The following is a 24,244-nucleotide window of genomic DNA, read 5'->3' on the forward strand; positions in this document are numbered from 1 at the left end:
AAATTTGTCTCCAGAACTTGGGGCCCTTTCTGGCCATGATAAAGAGCTTCATAGTTTGGATTCCAGAAGGAACCACGCCCCCTCCCAGAATGAAAGAACTGCCCAGGAGGGAAGAGGCTCTGTCCTAAAACATCTCCGTGATTAGTTCATCTGGTCCAAGCTTCCCATTTCACAGGTTAAGATACACAAGTCACCCCCCAAAAGCTGTGTTTTGTGAACCTCACAGATGTGTTAGCACGTGTGTGCCCTACACACGGGACAGGGTAGGTGGGTGGACGGGGCTGTCTTAGAAAGACTGGGAAACTGCGGAAAGAGGGAGGCAGCCTGTTCAGACACTAGCAATTAGTACCCGGAGCCAGAATGTATTACAGAGATCTGTGGCACACCCATTTTGGGGCCAGAAGAAACCAAATCTTCCCTTTAATCTTCTGTGATCTCCATGGGTAGCTGGTCTATAGGTGTACCCAGTGCTTTGTTGTATAATACGAAGATTTCCCAAAGATGCTATAGAGGCATATAATCCCTCAGGCAGAAATAGTATTCATAGAATACTAATAAATGAAACATAAGGACAGTGTTTGCCACAGGATTTTTAATTCTTTAAGGGATTTAATTATATTAAAGAGCTAAATGAATCTGTTTTTAAAAAGATTCCATTCCCCTTTCACAGCCAGTTCATGGTGAAAGGTTTCTGGAGACAGGTAGCTGTCCTCAGAGACAGTTAACTGAGGCCTCAGGCTATTGTGGTTGCCTTATTCAAAAAGGCTGAACTCTGCCCCCTTTCGAAGACAATGGGCACCTGACGTCCTCAGCTGGCGATCAGAATTTGTTTTGTGAACTTTGCTCAGCGTTCAATTGTTCTTTTGATGAATTTGTAGGGGAGAAAGTGGTCTCCCCGTCCTATTCCTCCGCCATCTTGGCTCCTCCTCCTCAAAGGCTGAACTCTGAGGAGTCCCTGACAATCACTGTCGGGGACAACACAGGCAGAAACCTCACAGACTGTTGAGAAAAGGACCTTTAAAAAAAAAAAAGGCAGAAAGAAGATGCTGGGAAGGTAGGTAGTCAAATAAAGGTCTTTGAGGAGGCTACGGACGGATGACAGGCTTACAGAATGCACAGCTCAAAGTATGATCACCAACTGGCTGTGACAAATTTTTGTCCTCACCAGACCCTGGACTCTGAAGCTAGTTCTCATTAAAATCCGGAAGCCCAGTGGATGGATGTGGGAACATCATTGCCCTCTATTCCCTCTATTCCGCAATTTTGCTTATGCTGCAAGTAAGAAAGCAGAAGCCTTCAGAAAATCAATCTGGGGACTTCCCTGGGGGTCTAGCGGTTAGCAATCTGCCTTGCAATACAGGGGATGTGGGTTCCATCCCTGGTTGGGGAACTAAGATCCCACATGCCACACTACGAGCTCACGCACTTTCGAGCCCGTGTCACAACTAGAGTCCCTGGTGCTGCAATGAAAGAGCTACATGATGCCAAGGAAGGCCTTATGGAGTCAAATGAATTATTAAACAGAACAAAACAAAAAAACACGAGGAGGTGCTGCCTTTCCAAGTGACTCCTTCAACTGGAAAAAAAAAAAAAATCAATCTGTCCAACCCAAAGAATTAGAGAAAATATTTGCATATCATTTTATCTGTGAAAGGACTGATACCCAAAATATATATTATAAAGAACGTCTACATCACAGCAACAAAAAATCAAACAACCCAATTTAAAAAGTGGGCAAGAGACATGAACAGACGTTTATCCAAAGAAGACATACGTGCGTAAACCTTAAAGACAGATATTATGCTAACTGAAGTACACCATAAACAAAAAGAACAAATATTGCATGATTCTACTTATATGAAGTACACAGAAGAGTCAAATTCATAGAGAATGTAAAACAGTGATTACCAGGGGCTGGGGCAGAGAAGAAATGGGAGTTACTGTTTAATGGGAATGCAGTTTCAGTTTGGGATAATGAAAAATTTCTAGAGATGGACACTGGTGGTGGTTTCACAACCCATGAATATACTTAATGCCGCTGAAATGTACACATAAGAATGGGTAATATGGGAATTCCCTGGTGGTGCAGTTGATATGAACCCACCTGCCAATGCAGGGACACAGTTCAATCCCTGGTCTGGGGGATTCCATGTATTTTCTAGGTTTACCCTTTTTTTTTTTTGGCCATGAGCACAACATGCGGGATCGTAGTTCCCTGACCTCATGCACCGGCAGTGCGGAGCCTTAACCCACTGGACCACCAGGGAAGTCCCAATTCACCATTCTTAAGTTGTAGAAATGCATTAACAATGAGAAAAATAGTAACTTTCCTTGAGCCCATCTCAGAGTTATTACAAAGCACCTGAATAACCTGAATTCAAAGTAGTAAGAAACCCATCCAAGCTGAGAAGGGCTGTAGTGAGCATGCTACGTTACGCTGAACATGGAAGAAAAGGGTGGGTGCCACTGGAGATAAGGAAGAAAAACTAAAATTTAACAAGGTTTTAAAAGCCAAGTGTGGGTGAGTGTATCAGTTATGACAGTCAGGAGGACCAGAAAAGAACTCAACGCTCACGTGCAAACTGTTTTCTAGGCTGGTTCTCCAAAAGTACAGAGCAAGAGAGAGCCACCCTTGGCAGCACATGCATGCCATAAGGATCGACAGCTCTGGGGGAAACAGATGTGAAAACCCACCTCCTTCGAAGGAAAGCTTTCCTGCACAGCCCAGGCAAAAAGCTATTCCAAAGCTACTAGGGAGGACATGAAGTATACCACTGTAATGTTTTTACACTGTACATGAAGTGTGTAATATATCCGAAAGTAGACTGTGATATATTAAAGACATATGTTATGAACCCTAGCACAAACACTAAATAAACCAAAAAAGCTAAATATAAATAAGTCAACATGAGAATTCCCAAAAAGGCAGCAAAATCATCCATAGAAAAGATGCAACAAAGAGAAAATAGCAAGATTACAGATGTAAATACAACTCTACCAACAACAATTAAGTGTAAATTGCCTAAACACTCCCATTAAGAGCAAATGATCAGAGTGGATTAAAAAAAATCCATCTATATGCTATCAACAAGAAACCCACTTTAAAGACATAAGACAGGTTAGAAGTAAAAGCATGGAGTACGATATATCCTGTAGACATTAAAAGAAAGCGTAAGTGGTAGTACCAATACCAGAAGAAACAGAGTTTAGGACAAGGAATGTAACTTAGGCATGAAGACATGAATAATTAAAAAAGAGGTCAATCAATCTAAATCCATCCAGACATAACAATCATAAATGTGGATACCCAAAAATAGAGCTTCAAAATACATAATCTAAAAATTGATTAAAAAAAAAATTCAAAATAGACAAACTCAGAATTTAGTTATAGGTTTCAACACTCCTTTGTTGGTAATTGATAGATCAAGTGTACACAAAATCAGTGAGGATAGAGAAGACCTTAATGCCAGTATCATGGAGAAGGAAATGTCAACCCACTCCAGTATTCTTGCCTGGAAAATCCCATGGATGGAGGAGCCTGGAGAGCTACAGTCCATGGGGTGGTGAAAGAGTCGGACAAGACTTAGCAACTAAACACTACTACCACTACCAAGCTACCTGACCTGCTTGACATTTACAAAACCTTCTACCCAACAACAGTAGACTACACATTCTATTTAAGTGGAACATGGAACATCTACCAAGAGAGACTATTCTGGGATCTAAAACAAGTCTCAATAAAAACGATTGAAATATACAAAATATGTTCTTTAGCTACATGGAATTAAACTAGAAATCAACAACAGAAAACATCTGGAAAATTCCCAAATATCAGAAAATGAAACAAAGCACTTTAAAATATTAATAACTTATGTATCAAAGAAGACATCACAAAGGAAATGAGAAAATATTTTAAATAAATGCAAAAAATTCTTCCAATATATCAAATTTATAGAATGTAGATAAAGCAACATTTAGAGGAAAACTCAGAGCTTCAAATAATTAGATAAAGAAGATCTCCAATTGAAAACCTAAGCTTTAAAAAAACAAAACAAAACTAAGCTACCTTAAGAAATTGGGGGGTTGTGTGTGGAAACAAATCAAACCCAAAACAAGCCAAAGGAAAGAAGTAATAATAAGAGGTAAAATCAATTACATTTAAAAAATCAATGAAACCAATAGCTGATTCTTTATAAAGATAGATCCTGAGACATTAATTTATGCCAATCAAAGAGAGTTTGGTAAAATGGGGCAAATTCCTTGAAAGTATCAAACTACTAAACCCATTGTTGTTTAGTTGCTACGTCATGTCAGACTCTTTTGCGATTCCATGGACTGTATCCTGCCATGCTCCTCTGGCCCATGGCAAGTATACTGGAGTGGGTTGCCATTTTCTTCTCTAGAGGATCTTCCTGAACCAGGGATCAAACCCACATCTCCTGCTTGGAAGGAGCCACCAGGGAAGCCTGAAAGCTAAAGCTCACTCAGAAAGAAAGAGAACCTGAATAGCTCTCTCTATATAGCAAAGAAATCAAATTCACAGTTAAAAAAGAAAAAAGAAAATTCAAGACCAAGATAGCTTCTCTGGAGAATTCCACTAACATTTAAGAAAGAAATAACAATCCTCACACATTCTTCCAGAAGACAGAGTATACTTCCCAACTCATTTTAGGAGGCCTCCATTACTCTTGATACCAAAACCAGACAACAGTATCACCAGAAAACAAAGCTACTTTTCAATATTCCTCATAAACATAGAAATAATTTTAGCAAATTGAATCTAGCAATATATTTAAAAAGATCATTACCAAGCGGGGTTTATCCTGGAAATGCAGCAGAGTTGGTTCAATATTCAAAAAGTAATCAATATAATTCACTGTATCAACAGGCCAATAAAGAAAAGTCATGTACAGCTCATCTCCATAGATGAAGAAACACATTTGGCAATATTCAACATATAAGCTCTCAGCAAACCAACAGAAGAGGACTTTCTCAACTTGATAAAGAAAAACCTATGGCTATCATAATCTTAAATGGTTAAAGACTAAATGTCTTCTCTTTAAGATGGAGTCAAGAAAGATGTCTCACTCTTACCACTCCATTGAAAAGGAGTGTTCTGCAGGGTGTTGAGCTGTTTAGACAGTGTGCACCCCAAGAAGTGAGGGTGGAACTGCCGACCTCCTTCCTTGAGAACTACACTCAGCATCAAGCTATCATATTGAGCACCTCGACTTTATCTTGATTTATTTTGTACAGCTGTTAGCAAGGTATGTCCTAATGTAACTGCTGCTTTACTTTTATGCACTTCAGCTTACGAAAGGTCTTGGAGGAATGCTCTACCTTCAGTTGAAAAACCTGGATATGGTCAACGATTTTTTTCTTTTAACTGATTTTTGACAAAGATGCCAAAACAATTCAAAAGAGGAAAACAATAAGTGGACATTTATGTACAAAAACAAAACAAAAATTATTACATTATGTACAAAAACCAACTTGAAGTTGATCATAAAGTTAAAATGTAAAACCTAAACTATAAAACTTCCAAAGAAAATACAGAAGGAAAAACTTGAGTTAGGCCAAGATTTCTTAGGACAGAGAAACCATAAAATAAAAAAACTGATAACTGAACTTCATTACATTAAAATGTCTGCTCATCAAGAGGCACTGTTAAGCAAATGAAAAACCAAGTCAGACACTGGGAGAAAATATTTGCAAAACCCACTCCTGTAAAAGGTTTGCATCCTGAAATAGAAGGAACTCTTACAAGTAAATGGTAAGAAAATAGCCAGAAAAGGGGCAAAAAGTGTGAACTAATACTTCATCAAATGATAGACATGGATGGCAAATAAGCACATGAACAGATGCTCAACATATACGGAACTGCAAATGAAAACCACAATGAGATACTACCTGTTAAATGGTCAAAATGTTTTAAACTGACAAAGTGCTGGTGAGGATATGAAGCTACTAGAAATCTTAATTGTTGGTGGAAATGCAAAATGGTAAAGCTACTTTGAAAAGCAGTCTGGTAGTTTTGTTAAAAAATTAAGAAGCTAAAAAAAAAATAAATAAATAAGAAGCTACGTGTATACTAACTATACAACTTAGCACACCCACTCCTAGATATTAACCCATGAGTAATAACATATGTCCACACAGATACCTATACATGAATGTTGACAGCAACTTAAAAGGGTGCATTTTCAAAGCTTGTAATTTATATCTCAGTAAGCGAAAAAAGGTCCATCTAGTCAAGGCTATGGTTTTTCCAGTGGTCATGTATGGATGTGAGAGCTGGACTGCAAAGAAAGCTGAGCACCAAAGAATTGATGCTTTTGAACTGTGATATTGGAGAAGACTCTTGAGAGTCCCTTGGACTGCAAGGAGACCCAACCAGTCCATCCTAAAGGAGATCAGTCCTGGGTATTCATTGGAAGGACTGATGCAGAAGCTGAAACTCCAATACTTTGGCCACCTCATGCAAAGAGTTGATTCACTGGAAAAGACCCTGATGCTGGGAGGGACTGGAGGCAGGAGGAGAAGGGGACGACAGAGGATGAAATGGTTGGATGGCATCACTGACTCGATGGACATGGGTTTGAGTGGATTCCGGGAGTTGGTGATGGACAGGGAGGCCTGGCGAGCTGTGACTCATGGGGTCACAAAGAGTCGGACACGACTAAGCGACAGAACTGAACTAAGAAGTTAAACGTAAAATTCTCACGTGATGCAGCCATTCTACTATATACCCAAAAGAACCAAAAAGTATTCAAATAAATACTTGTTCACAAATGTTCGTAACAACACTATTCACAACAGTCAAAAAGGTTCACAACAGCCAAAAGGTCCAGCAAAATGAGATAAACTGTGGTATATCCCTACAATGGATTAGCTTTCAGCCATAAAAAACACTGAAGTACTGATACATCCTATATATAACTTGGCTGAACCTTGAAAACATGCTTTGTGAAAGACACAAAGCATCACATATTGTATGATTCCTTATATACGAAATATCTACCAGGCAAATCCATAGAGACAGAATGGATTAGTGGTCGTCAAGCCAAGGGATGCAAGGAGCAGAGAATGGGCTCATTTTTTAACAGCTCTGGGTGTTCTTCTGGGCAGATGAAAAAATTTTAGAGGCACTGGTTGCACACTGTGAACATCACTGAATCACACACTTTAAAATGATTAAATGTCACTGAATTACTTAAAAATGATTAACTGTATATGATCTTCATCTAATAGAAAAAATGCATTGGTCTATCCAATGACATATATATTTATAAAAAAGAGTAAAGCTATTATGTATTTTTGTTGTTGTTGTTGATAACCAGGGTTTTTAATTACATTTTAAAACAGCATTCTGAGCTCTGCCTATGGCTCAGTGGAGACTGAGAACCATGAAGCAGCCAGGCTATTATGTATTGATAGAAGATTACGCAAGTAAATTTTTAAGTTGAAAAAGCTGTCGAGTATATACAGTAGGGGAGAATTTATAAATATGTACTTATGTACTTGGTTTTACATAACACAAATGAAACCTGTAATATTGCTTGCCTTCAGAGAGTAAGGTGAGTGGCTGGGGACAGTGCAGAAGCTATTTTTTATATAAGCTTGTACCTATATACTGTTGTACCTTTTGTATTTTGAACCATGTAAATGCATTAATATTCAAAAAATTAAGAGAAAAAATAAAGTTAACATGGAAAAGCAAAGTACAAAGCTAATCAAAACAATTTTGAAAATTAACGGGAGATGGGACCTTCATTCTTGTAGATATTTAGACTTGTGTAAGAGTAGACCAAAAAACAAAGAAAAGTCCCAAAAGACAAATACACTCACAGTACGAATACATACATATGCTTTCTGTCTCTAAATATCAGACTGATATAAACAAATAAATATAAAAATACACACAGGGTAACTAGTCTATGAATGGCAGTGGAATAATCTTAGTTATCCCTATAGAAAAATAAATTAGTAACTCCTACCTCACACCAAAAATAAATTTCATGTATACTTGAGACACAAAACACATTTTAAAGAGAATCTTTATATCCACTGGGCTGAGGAAAACTTCTTAAAGTGGATATGGAAAAGACAGACCAAGAAAGTTTAATAAATTTAAAGTAAAAATTTCTAAATAGTAAAAGACATTATAGAGTAAAAAGACAATCTGAAGTCTGGCATCAGTTATTTGTATGCAAATGACCAAAAATAAATGGTAGGATCCAGAATATTTAAAGTACTCTTACAAATAAAAGCACAAGATAAAGGATATAAATATGTACTTCATAAATGGCCAGTAACATAAAGAGATGCTTATCCTCACTGGTTATTAAGGACATTATAACCTTAATAACTTAAGGTTATTAAGTTAAACCACACAAAAGGTTTTAGTTTTACCTCCATCCAATTGGTAAAATACCAAAATCTGACAATTGTCACTAAAAATGTGAAACAAAGGCACCTTTGTATATTGCTTTTGGGAATTTAAATCGACACAATCATTTGAAGACAATTTCATATCATCTAGAACAGTTGCAGATCCATGCAGCCTATGACTTAATTCTATTTCTTGATATATACACAGGAACTTGTTGCATAAACAGACACATACAAGAATATTTATAATAGTGGAAACCCGAGAACAATCCTAAATATCCAATAGCAGGAGAATGACTCCGTGGTGTTATCCACATGATGAATTACTCTCAGCATAGAGCTATATGAAGCTAATCACTAAAAAAAGAAAAATGCAGATCAGAAAAAGCAAACTATCAAATGATATCATTTTATATAAAATCAAAAGCATTCTGCAAAAGCACACTATTTTGGCAATCAAACTTTTCTGGCAACACACAATTATAAAAGTCATATGGAATGGTAAACACCAAAATAAGAATAATGATTATGTTTGGGAGCAAGAAAGAGGAACGGTAATCAGGGAAGATACACAGAGCTCAACTCTTTCATTCATGTTTTATTACTTTGGCAAGATCTGAAGCAAATAAGGTAAAAGGGCACATGTGACCAAAAGGGACTGTGTTCTACACTTTAATGTACACTAGAACTGTGTCGTAACTGAAAATGAGAAAAAAAGATCAGAAGGAAAATTCCCCAATGATAACTATTATTTCCTAGTTGTAGGTTTATAGTTTTACTCTCTTACCCTATGAAAACTGTCTAAATCTTCTATAATAAATGGGTATGGCTTTTATAATGGGAAAAAAATCAATGAAAGCTATATACTTTAAAACTCACCTGATAAACTCAAGTCTGCTAACTGTCCACTAGAATCCATTTCCTTTTCCTAACAGCCACAGACAAGAGTGCCCAGCAAGAGACACTGCAGGTCGAGGAGGCCATGTAACTAAGTACTTGCTAATAGAAAATGAACCATGAAATAAGGGTTTTCCTCTTCAAATTAGGCATGAGTCCCACCCTCCTCCCCTGGCTCAATCAGGAATGTGATCCCTGCAGCCTGAGTCAACCACGCACACAGAAACGAGACCACTGCTCAGGACAGTGGGGCAGTAACACTGTAAGATCTGGGGCTCTGGGAATGCTGGAGCCCACCTGCCCTGCAACATTCGCCTCCTCTGGCCTGTTTGAGACAGCAGACTATCTTACTTGAACTACTTGATTTTTGAGTCTCTGTTGTCCCAGATTAGCCAGTATTCTAATTAATAATGGCAGGAAAGACAATTTTAAGGGTTGTACCTTCCATTTCTTCTCTTGAAGTTACCATTTAAGAACAAAGAACTGTCTTAAAGGCCATCCAAAAACTACATTAACAAATCAGTGGCTAAATCTCTACCAATTAATCTAGAAATTAATGAAGTATTTCCAATGTAAATCCCCAATAAGATTTTTCATGAAATACAACCACCTAAAGATTAAATTCATATGGAAGAAAGGTATAAAAATAGCCAAGAAAAAGTATCAAAAGAACAGAGGAGATTTACCATGTATCAAAATGTATTTCAAAACTATAGTAAAGTGTAGTATTAGCACACAAATGGCCAAATAGATAAATGGAACAGAATTCAGAAACAAACTCATATATATATGGAAATAAGCAAAACATAAAGGAAAAAACTCAATAAAACTGACAACATAGTTTATAACATCTACGACCAGACACATACACACACACACAAAAACACCATAAACAAAATTAACAAACCAGCAATAAACTGAGAGAAAACACTTAGATATAATGTATGATCAGTATATAAACTGTATTTTTAAATACTAATAAGTCAATATAAAATTACCCAGCTGAAAATGGGTAAAGGACATAAACAGGCAATTTATAGAAGAGGAAATACATATAAGCAATAAAAATAGATGCTTAACCTTACTAGTTAACTGGGAAATACACAAAATTTCATTTTCCCTCCATCAGATTAACCAAAATTACGTCTGATAAAAGAGAAAAAAGCAGTATTCTCATACATTACCACCCATAGTGTACTAGAGGGGAAAGTAGTCAGCCACTTGGAAAGACCATTGGTAGGGTCTATTAAAATTAAAAATGCACAGAATTTATCCAGCAATTCCACTACTTGGTATCTACTCTTGAAAAAGTCATGCACATTTGCAGAGACATATAAAAGAGTGTTCACTGGAACATCATTTATAATAAAAATTAGAAGTAACTGAAAAATGTTCACTAACAAAAGACGGCCAGTCATTCCATAGCACACACAGCAGGTTGAAAGAACATAGGAGACCCATACTAACCAACAGGAAACATTCTCCAAACACAACCTGAAGAAATAAGCGGCAAAGTGTAGACCTTTTGGAAACATGTTTACATTTCTGTATTTTGCCATGCTCCCCCTTCAAAAAAGTCATGTTATCGGTCATATTAATGATCTTAGAAAAGGGTAAAAATTGTTGTAATTGTACAGATATGCCATAAAGGTTTAAAAAAAAAATCAGCAATTGTAACCGAATTTGTACTTGCTCTTTTCAGAAACAGACTTTCCAGTCACCAGTTCACTGCAGGATTGAACTGAGCCACCACACACAAGCTTTCATCACAGATGAGTAACTGCTCAATTTATACTTTACCTATGTTTGGACTGCCTGAGTCCAAATGCCAAAGTCAGTTCTGGAAATGTCATCCACTTAGTTTTCTGGTATAAAATTAAACACCCTAATCAATTCGCATCTTACAAGTGGCATGTCAACTAATAAAAATAGAGTCAGTGCTTCCATCTTCAATTACAAAACAAATCAGTTAACATAATAAGCATCTGAAAAATGTAATATACTCAAAGGTGTTGAAGGAACAATAATCAACTTGGTCTTAAAAAACTTTCAGTAAGGAAGCTGAAGAACCCTAGGCAAATGTATGGAGACGAAGTCCATTATTGATTCACAGATGTTTTTAGGGTCCAGGCTCCATAGCACGGTTTCCAAGATGTGCTCACATATCAACAACTCTCTTTAACTGTTCCATGATTTGTCTTCATGGTAGCAACAAACTACACAGGGGGTAAAAAATAGGTAGTAACCTCACTGAGCCTCTCCGAATTTCCAAAGGGGAAAAAAAATTTAATGTCCAAGTCTCCTGACATTTCAATTGGGTCATTTTAAGAACAGTTTGTGGCATTTCACATCACACTGACTGTGGCAAGTCTCACACTGCTGCAAGGAATATGCTATACCAACAGTTTGATAGGGGAAATATAGTAAGTCATTTTAAATAAAAGTCAGTTGTCTTCCCTTCCATCAAGAAATCTGGGGATTCCCTAGTGGCTCAGATGGTGAAGATTCCGCAGGCAGTGCAGGAGACCTGGGTTCGATCTCCGGGATGGGACACAACCTGCTCCAGTATTCTTGCCTGGAGAAAACCATAGACAGAGAAGCCTCATGGGTTAGAGTCCACAGAGTCACAAAGAGTCGGACATGACTGAGCAAATAACACTTTCACAAGCTACAGGACATTTTCAAAAAAAAAAAAAAAAAAGTCTGAAAAACTGTTAACCTATTGTAACAAACTAGGGTAAACCACAGCAGAAACAAAATAATCAGCCAACAAGAGTTTGATATTGTTTAACTTTTTAAAACAGATCATTTAAAACATTTCTCCTCCTCCTACCCAAATGATGAAATACAGAACTAATGCTTCAGAGAATAACTATATTAATGAAACGTCAACAAGATACAGATAAACATTTTAATTGATTAAATATATTATTTTTAAGATCTTTTGGAAATCGCACTTGTATATTCTATTCGACAGCCAAAGGCAATAAAAAAAGTTTAAAACCAAAAATGTTCTGACATGAACATGTGACAGGAATTGCTGCTATGTGAAGTAACATACACTGCTCCCAGGACAATATTTTTAGAGAATAATTCATCTTAACATGTGCAAGGACAAATCTGTAATCAAAGGCTGGAAGAAATATATATTAGTGCCTGCTTTTTAAAAGTTTATTTTACATTTTAAATACAGTATTTTCTCATTAAAAAAAAAATGCCAGGAGGTACCTAACCCCATGGTTTCTATACCATATACACGAGAGCTGATGGACAATGTGACAAAGCTTCTGGGTGTAACAGAATGAACACCTATAAACTGGGACTACTGAATCGAAATTAAAAAACACAAATTAAGCACTGCTTAGGAGAAAATAATCCAGTTTCCAAATAATCAAAAGAGAACAGAGTTAGATATGTACAAAACCAGGTATTAAAAAACAGAAAAAAATGCAGCACACAAAAAAACAAACAGCCCCTTATGTAGTGAACTGTATACATTGCAGCTAATCAATGGAAACCCTCCTACAAGAAGTGATTTATGATCAAAAATTTTAAAAATCTAAGTATTTCAGTAAGAACATATAATAACATTATGTGTATATTGTCATCTTTATAATTTTCTATCTATACCACCCTTCTGAAAACAAGAATCTCTACACTAGTCAATCACTTACACAAATTTGAGGCAATTAATCCATATTTGATTCCAGTAAGGAAAACAAAGATGTACCTCCTTCCATCAATGAAGACATAATACAGATTAAAGCTATAAAAAAATTTAAGCAAGGCCATATGCATTTCCAATTCTTTCTATTAAGTAATTCCCAACTGGGATCATGTAGGATATGTGCCTAAGTAGTATCAAATCAAAAGAAAATGGACTATCTCTGGCAGTGATTTCCATATTAGTGCAATGTTATTCACCATACACTGAATTATATTTAAATGACCTTATATATTTTAATTCAGTAGGTGTCAATTTGTTTACAAAATCTCTAACTATATGCTTGTGTAGAAAACAGTTTCAATTTGAGATGCTCTATAAAGCCAAATCAAGACAAAAATGAATTACTTTTTTTGCTTTGCTACTGGTAGTATAAATACCAGATGAGGAGAAAAGGGCCAAGGGTTTGTGGAGGCTTGCTAAGATGGATGTTTTCAGTGTTCTATGTGTCTTGATACTTCTATTATCAATTAGGTTTGAACATTCTATATTAAGATTATTCAGAAAATAATTATCTGTAACACAGCTCTTAACTAAACAGTCGAACCCAAAGCAAAACAATCTGGGTCATTCAGAATAAGATCAAATTGAGGCAATTTCTTTTCTATTATAATCTGTGACATCCTAAGTTTAAAAAACCTTCGATGAAAGTGAGGTGTTCCTCATGTAGACTATTACAGGACTTCAAATCAGAGGGCACTGTAGCTATGGGCTCTCAGAACACACAAAGCAGGCAGCAATGGACTAACCATCAGCCAGGTGGGGTCAATGTTGAGCTGCTTTATTTTGGAGGCTTTAAAAGATTTAACACGTAGCTCGTGTGACACCAGCATCCACTCGTGACACTGCTGGTCAGCACCGAAGGGCTGGACGAGTCTGAGGAGTCCCTTTCACCCCAAAGTACTAATGCTCAAAAGAGTTTCAAGGAAATCCTGATTCCCAGCAAGAGTCACAAACCATCAGACCAAAATCAACAGGGTAAACACTGACTGCAATGCTCCACAAAAGTCAAAAGAAATTTTCAAATTAAATGCCATCTTCCGCTCAAACCTAGACTTCAGACTCTGTAACATCTTTATCTAGTATAATAGACTCTGTAGTAGACTGATTTTGACCTCCACAAAGAGTAGGAGTTGTCAAACTTGAGGAGGTAGACTCCTCTCCCTGGATATTGGTGGCTGCCGGCATACACCTCCTCATGACAGTCCCGCCGGTACACAGGCACAATCTCATCCAGCAGGGGCTTGTTGGCATTCTTTTTGGCCTTCTCTTCAGAACTGATGTTCTCTGTGGAGAAAACAGAGACACGTCAGAGCGGAGAGATTCAGGAAAACCACACGTCTGCCTTAGGCATTTTAAACTCCATCCTTTGAGAAATTGCTCATTAGGAATTCTCTCAATCCACTCTACAACTTACGTGCATGTGAATGCGTACTGATTCCTCCTTACATCTGAGCAGCTGCTCTGTACCAAGCGCAGCACTCTCTGGGCCCTGGGGCCCAGTGGCAAGCATCTGGTGGCGGCAGCAGTCAGCAACCTCTCTCCCTCTGTACATAAGCCACTGTTCCTCCCCCACCGTGCCCCGTCCACATCCACTCAGTTCCTAATTCCTCCCAACAGGCAGGATATCATTCAGCTGAGTAAGACCACGGAAAATGCTGCTGTGACCCTCTTCCTCCCAACAATATGGAAGTTCTCTCTTGTTTTAGGAATGGGGAGAAGGGAGCTTATGAGGACTATTATTTTCTATTGATCTAAAATACAAAGAGTAAAATAAGAAAGACACAGAAAAGAGGTAGACATTCAGAGACACTCTGAAAATGCAATCACTTTCACTAGGCCTGTGTAACCTAGGGATGATCCCAGTGGCAAAACATAGGCTTTGATTCTAGGTTTGCCCCAGGTTAATAGTTTTCTGAACTGTAGTGATACAAGGTTAGGAAAAAAAATACCTGTAGAAACCTGTAGGAATGAGAACTTACGAACCAGCTGAAAAGTCTTTGTTTAATATAGTAATATCAACAGGCTCAAGGAAAACTGCTGTTGTTTAGTCTCTTTTGAGACCCCATGGACTGCAGCCTGCCACGCTCCTCTGTCCATGGGATTTCCCAGGCAGGAATACTGGAGTGGGTTGCCATTTTCTCCTCCAGGGGATCTTCCTGACCCAGGGGTTGAACCTGCATCTCCTGCATTGACAGGCAGACTTGATACTACTGAGCTACCAGGGAAGTCCCTCAAGGAAAACAGATCAAGGGAATATTCAGCATAGATTTTAAAAGACTTTCAGGTTTGCAACATGGTAGAATGACTTACAGGCACATGAGTCAATTATGTGATGACTGTCAATGGCCACTATTAGGAATTTAAACCAGGAAGGTCTAAGAAACTCTCAGTTGAGAGAAGCTTAAAGAGATTTGTTACTACAATGTGGCACCCTGGATGGGATCCTGGAACATTCAGAAAAATGAAGGAAATCTTAAGAAATATGGACTTTAGTTAATAATATATCAAAACTGGTTCATTAGCTAAGATGAATATACCATGGGACAAGGTAAGATGTTAACAATAGGGGAAAACTGGGTTTCAGAACTCTTTGTACTATCTTTGTAATACTTCTGTAAATCTAAAGCTATTCTAAAATAAAAAGTTTATTCAACAACAGTAAATGACAAACAGGCCCAAATCAGATTTGTTTTATCATAGCAATACTACTTAAAATTAAATGTCCTTCATTTGCAAATGAGAGATTACAAGTCGTTCTAAGTACACATTATTAACCATAAGGATATCCATGAAATAGATTATTGGGCCCATTAATTCAAGATCCAAATTTTGCTCAAAAATCTACAAAATTAAAGGTTATTAGGAGAGATGATTGATGCATCTTTCTTCAATCTAAGCAAAGAATTGGGACCTAGAAACAATCAAGTGGAGAATTACAGCAGAAGGATGGATTACCATCATGTTTTCCTCAGAGAAAACAAATTCCTCCATCTTTCAAGACCTAATGAAGAAAAACTAAAAAAATAAACAAAAAAACTGGACTTTGCTTCCATTTTAAACCAAGCTAAAAGGACCCCACATAAAATAAAATACACAATGTGGACAAGACCTGGTGGCACAGTAGCCTCCATAAGGAGACAGATGGCAAATAAAACCATTTGAGTTAAATCTTCACTGTTGTTACTTCTTTTTTTCTTTGGGTGGTGGGGGACGGGGGTGGCTATGCCATGTGGCTTGTGAGATTCTCAGTTCCCTGACCAGGGACTGAACCTGGGCCATGGTAGTGAAGCCCAGAATCCTAACCACTAGGCCACCGAGGAACTCCCCTCACCGTTGTTATATCATGAGCGCACAGGCTTCAATGGGTCAGTTTAGTTGCAAATCATGTTACAGGTAATCATGACAGGTAATGCCATTTTCCATTTGAGGCTATCATACATTAGTGCAAAGATCAAAGACATCCAGTTTCTCACCTCGAGTGAGGCACTGAACCTTAGCCATTTTGATCAGTGCTCTTCCCAACAGCAATAACACAATGATAATCAGCTGAGGGCTCAGACTCGAAGTATCCTGCTTTAAAAGCTCTCAAGCTTACAAACCAGGAGAAATAGATTGTTTCAACCCACTTAATAGAGAATTCTCTTATTATTCACAAAGCTCTTTAAAAGTACAGTAATTTGCACATACTAAAAACTTCTCTTCCCAAGCATGTGCAAATCACCTGATTGTAATGAGTCCCTGTGTGCATCAGAAAGACTAGTAAAGGGCTTAGTTCCTGTCCTGATGCTGCTGAGGGACAGCTGAGACAACAGAAGTGGCACCTGCCCTGTAAACTCAGGCCTTAGTTTTTTTTTTCCTCCTTACTCTGACCTTTTTTGGTCTGGTTCAGTCAGCAGTATTTATGTGCAATGCTTTCCCTTGCTGGTGGAACTCAGAATAAAGACTGCTGAGAACGAAATGCTAAAAGAGAAAGCAGCTCCTAAATGACACTGGCCCGTGTGTGTGCTGCCATACACAACCTGAAGGTGCCCAGAGTATCTTGGTGATATAACTGAATCACCGAGATTTAGCTTGTCTATCAAAAGTGGACTGAACTTTTAGCCTCTCTCCACGTACCTTCAACAACTACCTCTTTAAACTTATCCCCGTGTAGTCTCTGTGGTTACCTACACTCTTCAATACGCAGTTCACTTATAAGTCACCTGAAAGGTTAGTTATGGTCAAGAATTGAAGGTGTTGTCCCATTCTCCCAGTTAGGGCACTCCTTCCATATTACTCCCAATCAAGTCAACAAATATTTAAGTGCTTATTAGGTGGATACAAAAGCCCTGTGTTCTAACTTTTCTGGATAATGACAAAATTAAGACGACTATCTTCTCAATCAGTAAGCAATACATTTTACAATCTACTTCCTAGACCAAGATAGTTTTGTGGGGTTTTTTTGCCCACACAAGACATGTGGGATCTTAGTTCCCCAACCAAGTATTCAACCTGTGCCCCTTGCCTTGGAAGCTTGGATCACCAGGGAAGTCCCAAAATCAAGACAGCTGAAACTGTCACTGGAAACATTTGATTTTGTCTAGTTAGAGAAAATACATCTTAGAATAACAACCTAAAAAGCTGATGTAAGAAATATAAATTCCAGAGCTGGCAGAATTTCTGGCTTGCTCTTTTGTAATTTTTCAAAATGACCTTGCACATTTGGCTTTTAACACACAAGGCTGAAAAGTATAAAAGCATTCAGAAAGCAGTAAAATAAACTGTCAAACAGACTTCCCTGGCATTCATAAAAATTCAGGTCCCCATCACTTGGGAGGCTAGCTTCTCTCACAAGCTTCTCAGCCTAAGGTCCCACCACTGAAATGTTTGATCCCTGTCCAGTTAGTTAATCGGGGAGCATGAGGTTGGCTGACATCGTAACTGCTACCATTTCTGCCAACGCACAACCCAGCTACTGCATATGGACCAATGGCTCTACCTTCCTCCTCCTCGTCGTCATCGCTGGACTCACTGACATGCACGCTGACAGCAGTGTTTGGAGAGTCTGTCCATTCAAAATATACCCCAAACCCAATGTCATAATTGTCTGTAGCAAATTCCCAAAAGAGATATGATCCTTCTTCATGGGTGGGTACTCGAACAGTGACTACTTCTCCTCGGCCCACTGTAATCACGGAATCCGCATCCTGCCGAATCTTCTCTTTAAAGTCTTTGATCTGGGGTCTTGTCCACATGGATGGAGCTGCGATTACTGGAAGAGATTCTAAAGGCAACAGGAATTACAAAGGATAAAGAGGATGAGCCTTCACCTATAGGCAGCAATACCTGCATAGGACCACCTGCCCAGCCATGTGCAGGCACCAAGTGCAATCTGGTCTACCTTAGACTGAGGACTTTAAAAGCCTCCCCATGGAAGTCTCCCCCCAAACTCCTATACTTAATACCACCACAGGTATTCAGAGGTCAACATTCCATTTTAAGTAAAAATGCAAACCATATTCTTAAGAAGGATTTTTTCCCAGTACTCTAACTGCATATGGGCATGGAACAATGACCTTGGAAACTTCCTAGCTGGAAACAGGAAAACAGTCAAACAAAGAGAGATGTGAACTTGAAATAAATTCATTTTTGGATGTGAACAAAGAAGGCTGGGCTTTGACTTCAGACTCTCTGTCAGAAAAAAGTCTTGACCTTGGAGTAAACCAAAGCTCTAAGGGAGGGGTTACTCTAAGGAAACTCAGAGAAAAACTTGGATAGGAATGGAATTGCTAGCAACTGAGGAAAAATGGGTAATGTCTTGTTACTGAGAAATATCTATGTGCACTCAATAGGTTTTCCAGAATTATTCAGAGTCTTTGACAAAAGATTTATTTGAAAATACTGGCAAACTTGTAATAGGAAAAAAAGGGGAAGAGAGGAATGAATCAAGGTGTTTCAAGGTCTTTTCTGAACCTATTTATTATTTGTTTTAAAAAGACAAGGAAACCAACTTTCTTATGAAACATGCTACCACCATCTCTGATCAGTCACTGAAATGGTCTCTTATTCCTTCTTACTTGGGAACTGGTACTGTTGATTCAGACCGCTCACCTTAAGTGTTCCTTCTCCAGGAAAATCTCTGGTGACCTAACTATCATATCTCCATATTATGTGCTTTCACACTGTAATGGACCTTTCTCTCCACACAGTACTTACCACAGCCACAATTCACATTGTATGTGTGTTATTTTGCTTCACCTGTAGCCCAACACCCAGAGAATCTTGAACCAATTGTTGAATGAATGAATGAATGAATGAATGAGCTGCCCGTGAAAGGGTAAGTAGACCTTTGAAAATCGAAGTTATCTTACTGGTAACATGGTACTTCTGTCTCAAAAAATGTATTGTGAATATACAGTAAACAGCCTACAAGTTGGCCCCCAGTGATCCTCACCTTGGGTATTCATGTACTTGTAAAGTCACCACTCAAAATTCACCAGCACCAACAGAATATGGCAGAAGTGCTGACGTATTACTTCCAAAGCTAGGGCATAAAGAACACTGCTACTTTTGCCTTGGTTTCCTTTGCATCGTGTTCTCTGGAGAAGCCAGCCACTGTGTTGAGAACACTCAAGCAGCCCTTTAAGAGCGGCTCCATGGGGCAGGAACTGAGGTCCTCCTGCAAATGGGCAGCATGAACTCGCCAGTCATGTGAGGGAACCATTTGGGAAGCAGTCTCTAGTCCCAGTCAAGCCTTCACATGACCGCAGTCCTAGACGACGTCCTGACTCCAGCCTCATGAGAGACCAGAACCACCACCGGTTAGTGTGTGTGTGTTAGTTTCTCAGTCGTGTCTGACTCTTTGCGACCCCATGGACTGCAGCCCGCCAGGCTCCTCTATCCATGGGAATCTGCAGGCAAGAATACCGGAGTGGGCTGCCATTTCCTTCTCCAGGGGATCTTCCTGACCCAGGAATCTAACCCAAGTCTCCTGCATCATAGACAGGTTCTTTACCATTTGAGCTACCAGGGAAGCCCACCACTCAGCTAAGCAGTTCTTCAATCCCTGACCCACAGAAACTGAGAGATAATAAATGTTTAATTATTATTTTCAGCTGCTAAATTTGGGTACAATGTGTTACACAGCAACAAATAACCAGTATATAAAATAAGACAACCCAAAGGACATCTGATTTGCCCTTCTAAACTATTCTAAGAGTCACCAGAAGCATCAGATTCAGACTAAAAAGAGTGAAAACGCATTCAACTCTCACAAATATGTAATTGCTCTCAAAAAAGCTAATGAATCTGACTTCCTGACTTTTCTTTTCATGAGTCTGAATTACAGTATCTGGATGGAAGTGCACATACAACAACCACACCTTTTGGTCCATTCTCCAGGGCTTCTTCGGCAGCTTCTGGTTCAATCTCTTTTTCAGTGTTGTCAGGGTGGGCTTTGGCCTGTCCATTAACTGACATCATATCACTTGGTGTAGTTGCATTCACTTTTGATGATGTAGGAGAGGAAGCCCCAGCTACTGCTACTTCCTGTTGTTTCTGTAATGCTGCCTGTAAGTCAAGAAAAAGTGAAGACACACTGACTAGGAAGGTTAAAAATGTGACATTTACCCTGAGATGCATTCTGATCCCATCAGAATTTTTGCCTCATCAAGTAGCTCCAAGAAATTACTAATAAACTTTTATATCAGTTTTTATCTTACCTATAATGAATATTAGTATAATAATATTCTGAGGACCACCTTCTTGTGACCTGAGGATCACTAGAAAAACTAGGAAAAAATTAAAGTAGGTAGAAATAATCATCCCACATAAAATTATTATAGGTAAAAACTGAACACGGAAACATCTGTCCTTAAAACTGATAGAAAAAAAACTTTAATAAAATTCAGATACATAAAATTTTCATCAGAAAAATTAAACTTGGTAGAAATAAATAGTAACAGAAGAAAATTCACAAAGGCAGAAGCTGTAAATTGTGAAACCTGGAAATGGCCCCAAAAGTAACCAACAATCAAATATGGACAAAAATAATTAATAAATCACATCTTTATACACATAAAAATTATCACAAACTAAAAACTGCTAATCAAGTAAAAAAATATTGACCTAAAAATTAAATAGGCTTATAAAATGGAGTTTGAGATCAAAATAATTTCTTTAAAAAAATGCATCACTTTACATAATTATAATTAAAATATATATTTTCATAAACATAAAATTAAAAAGTCCTCTGAAAAATGGAAAATAGAAACAGCTTAAATCCAAAGGACAACTACTTTAGGACATTCCTCTCATATTAAAATGAATCAGTATTAGTATTAACACTATGAGAAATGCCTAAGTATTACTTACATAACTTTTGGGGAAACTTTAAATAAAATTAATTATAACAAACATATAGAAAAGTATACAAATCACAAATGTACAGCTTGACCAATTTTCATTAGACGAACATACACATAAAACCAACACCCAAATCAAGACATTATCTGCATCCCAGAACCCTTCCTGGTGCCCCTTGCCAGAAAGTCCCTCAAGGGTAATGACGAATCTAACCTGTAAAATTACAGGTTTGGCTCGCCTGTCTTTGAACTTTAATATACATGAAATTGTATATTATATGCTCTTTTTTCTGTCTGGCTTCTTTTACTCAACATTTGTTTGAGAGGTTTATCTATAAAGTCCTAAGTATATAACTGTATTTTGTTTGCTTGCATCGCAATAGAATATATTATTGTGAAAATAGGAAATTTACCCAATCTACTGTTATGCATTAGGGCATTTAAGTAACTTTAAACTAAAACATTAAGTTATAATAAGTGAGCATATACTTACAACAGTTTAAAGAAAATAGGGGAAAAAAGCCTGTATAATTTCATGGGTTAGGGATGATGATACATTTTGGCCTATCTGAATATAGATTTCATTTAATGAAATCACTACATTACTGATTATTTACAAATCAGTTACTTAAACAGCAACACCTCTCTCTGCTGCTAGTGCTGGTTACCAAAACACTTAACATTTTGAAATACCTTCTTCCAAAGCCTAGATTCTCAGTAATTTCCACATCAGTTTTCTAAGAGTACCAGTTTCTAGAAAAAAGTACAACCAAAACAAGTCAGCACACTCTGAACATTTCACTGCATGACAGGAAAGCAAAAAAAAAAAAAAAAAAAAAGGAATTTCTGTTGATATCAATTGGTCAGCTCAAATGGTCCCTCTTCACTTTAGGCTTTTGTTGAAACTCTCTAACAGAATGAACAACTCCCTACCCTGTGATCCCACTGAATATGAGTATACATCTATTATACATAATAGATTACCACTATTTATTTACATAATCTCTCTTCTATACTCCAGGAAGTTTTTAAAAGCACAGAAAGGCACAGGGACAATAAAACACTTGTGTAACCACATCCCAAACTAACAAGTGTTCCCATTTTTTGTCATTTTGCTCAAATATAAAAATAAATACTTTATGGGGCTGAGGTTCTCTTCATTCCTCCCCCAGTTCCTCTTATTCTTTCTTACCAGAGACAACCAATCAATCTGATAAACTGAGTCTGATCACTGTACTCTAAACTATGGCCTTCCAATTCTATTTCAAAGATTTTTGGTTTTAACCTATTTGACTGACTCTGTTCTCACTACATGATAGCAACCTATAAGCAGGACAGAGTGTATGAGCTAGCCTAATAGGCTACTCTAATAGACAACTCTCTCAATACCCATCAAAGCAGCAGGAAAAGGGAGTGAAATGCTTAAGTATAAACAGTCTCTGGAGGACAGAAATCCCTCAAAAATACCACTTATTATCCTGTAACTCTGGTTTGACATCCTTTTCCTCTTCTCATGAATTACACAAAACCTGCAGTGCCTCTTAACTGCTTCACTAATGCTAAAGACTCAGGGGAAAACATATTTTAGGTAAGGATATGAATTTTCAAGAAGTTTTAAAGAGCATGGCAAAATAACAAAGATTACTTCACCTAACAAGAAATGTGGGGCAGCTAAAACACAACACTTTTCCTTTTTTAAATTTTAAGACATTTTATTAAATTTATAGAGAAACATAGTTTGCATTTTGGTTTTTACTTTGGCCTTGCTGCCAAGGCAGGCGACTTGCAGGAATCTTTGTTCCTTGACTAGAGATGGAAACCAGGCCACTGGCAGTGAAAGTGCCAAGTTTTAACCACTGGACTGATTACCAGGGAATTTCCTCACAACACTTTTCTTCACTCAGATATTTTGGCAAGTCGTACCTGTTTTGTAACTGAAAATTAAATAAGAAAACTTACCTTAAAGTAAAACTTAAAGTTAAAGGCTAACTTTAAGGAGGCATTTTATGCCTCTGCAAGATATAAAAAAATTAATGTAAAATCAGCTATCTTTCCTATGTATCAAATACTTTCAGAGAGTAACTATTCTCATTTCATTCCTCTGATAGTCCTGTGAGGTTAACAAGACTACAAAACAGGATTTCATACCCCATTCTTACTGGTTGGGAGAAAAGGCAGAAATATCAGAGCAATAGGTAACTAGACTGAGATCAAACAAGATAATGGCAAAGCTAGGACAGAATCCAAGTGGCACGTGACCTCCAGTGCTGTGTCCTTCCCCTCAACCACCTGATCCCATGTGGAAGCAAGACTGCGGGGGCAGGAAGCCAAGGAGGACTACCAACGTGCTGCAGACGGGCAGTGTTGCTACTGCACCCAGCAAAAGGGGCAAGACAGGCCCAACCAAGCTCCACCCTAGGGACTGCGGGTCCTCCAATTAGAAGCTGTCCAGGATTAGGACAGCAGGTGGCCTGAAGGCTGTCCTTGAACTAACACTAATCACCCAAGTCTCCATGGTTCTGGGACCACGTGTAGAGCTACGTCAAACTCACTGGGATAACACTCAGTTCAGTTCAGTTCAGTCGCTCAGTCGTGTCCAACTCTTTGCAAGCCCATGAATCGCAGCATAACAGGCCCCCCTGTCTATCACCAACTCGCGGAGTTTACCCAAACTCATGCCCATTGAGTCAGTGATGCCATCCAGCCATCTCATCCTCTGTCGCCCCCTTCTCCTCCTGCCCCCAATCCCTCCCAGCGTCAAGGTCTTTTCCAATGAGTCAACTCTTCGCATGAGGTGGCCAAAGTACTGGCATTTCAGCTTCAGCATCAGTCCTTCCAATGAACACCCAGGACTGATCTCCTTTAGGATGGATTGGTTGGATCTCCT

General features: G+C 38.1%; 1 protein-coding gene across 1 annotated transcript in view; it reads right to left on the reverse strand.

Moving 5' to 3' along the window:
• Nucleotides 1-12,185: 12,185 nt before the first annotated feature.
• ACBD3 (acyl-CoA binding domain containing 3) overlaps nt 12,186-24,244 on the reverse strand; it is a 35,460-nt gene continuing 23,401 nt past the window's right edge. The window contains exons 6-8 of the mRNA XM_065935552.1: nt 20,377-20,563; nt 17,994-18,278; nt 12,186-14,299 (exon numbers count right to left, since the gene is read on the reverse strand). Coding sequence (XP_065791624.1) covers nt 14,088-14,299; nt 17,994-18,278; nt 20,377-20,563 — 684 coding nt within the window. The 3' untranslated portion in view covers nt 12,186-14,087. The remainder of the gene's footprint in view (nt 14,300-17,993; nt 18,279-20,376; nt 20,564-24,244) is intronic.

The sequence above is a fragment of the Muntiacus reevesi genome, chromosome 5 (assembly GCF_963930625.1).
Source record: "Muntiacus reevesi chromosome 5, mMunRee1.1, whole genome shotgun sequence".
Classification (NCBI taxonomy): Eukaryota; Metazoa; Chordata; class Mammalia; order Artiodactyla; family Cervidae; genus Muntiacus; species Muntiacus reevesi.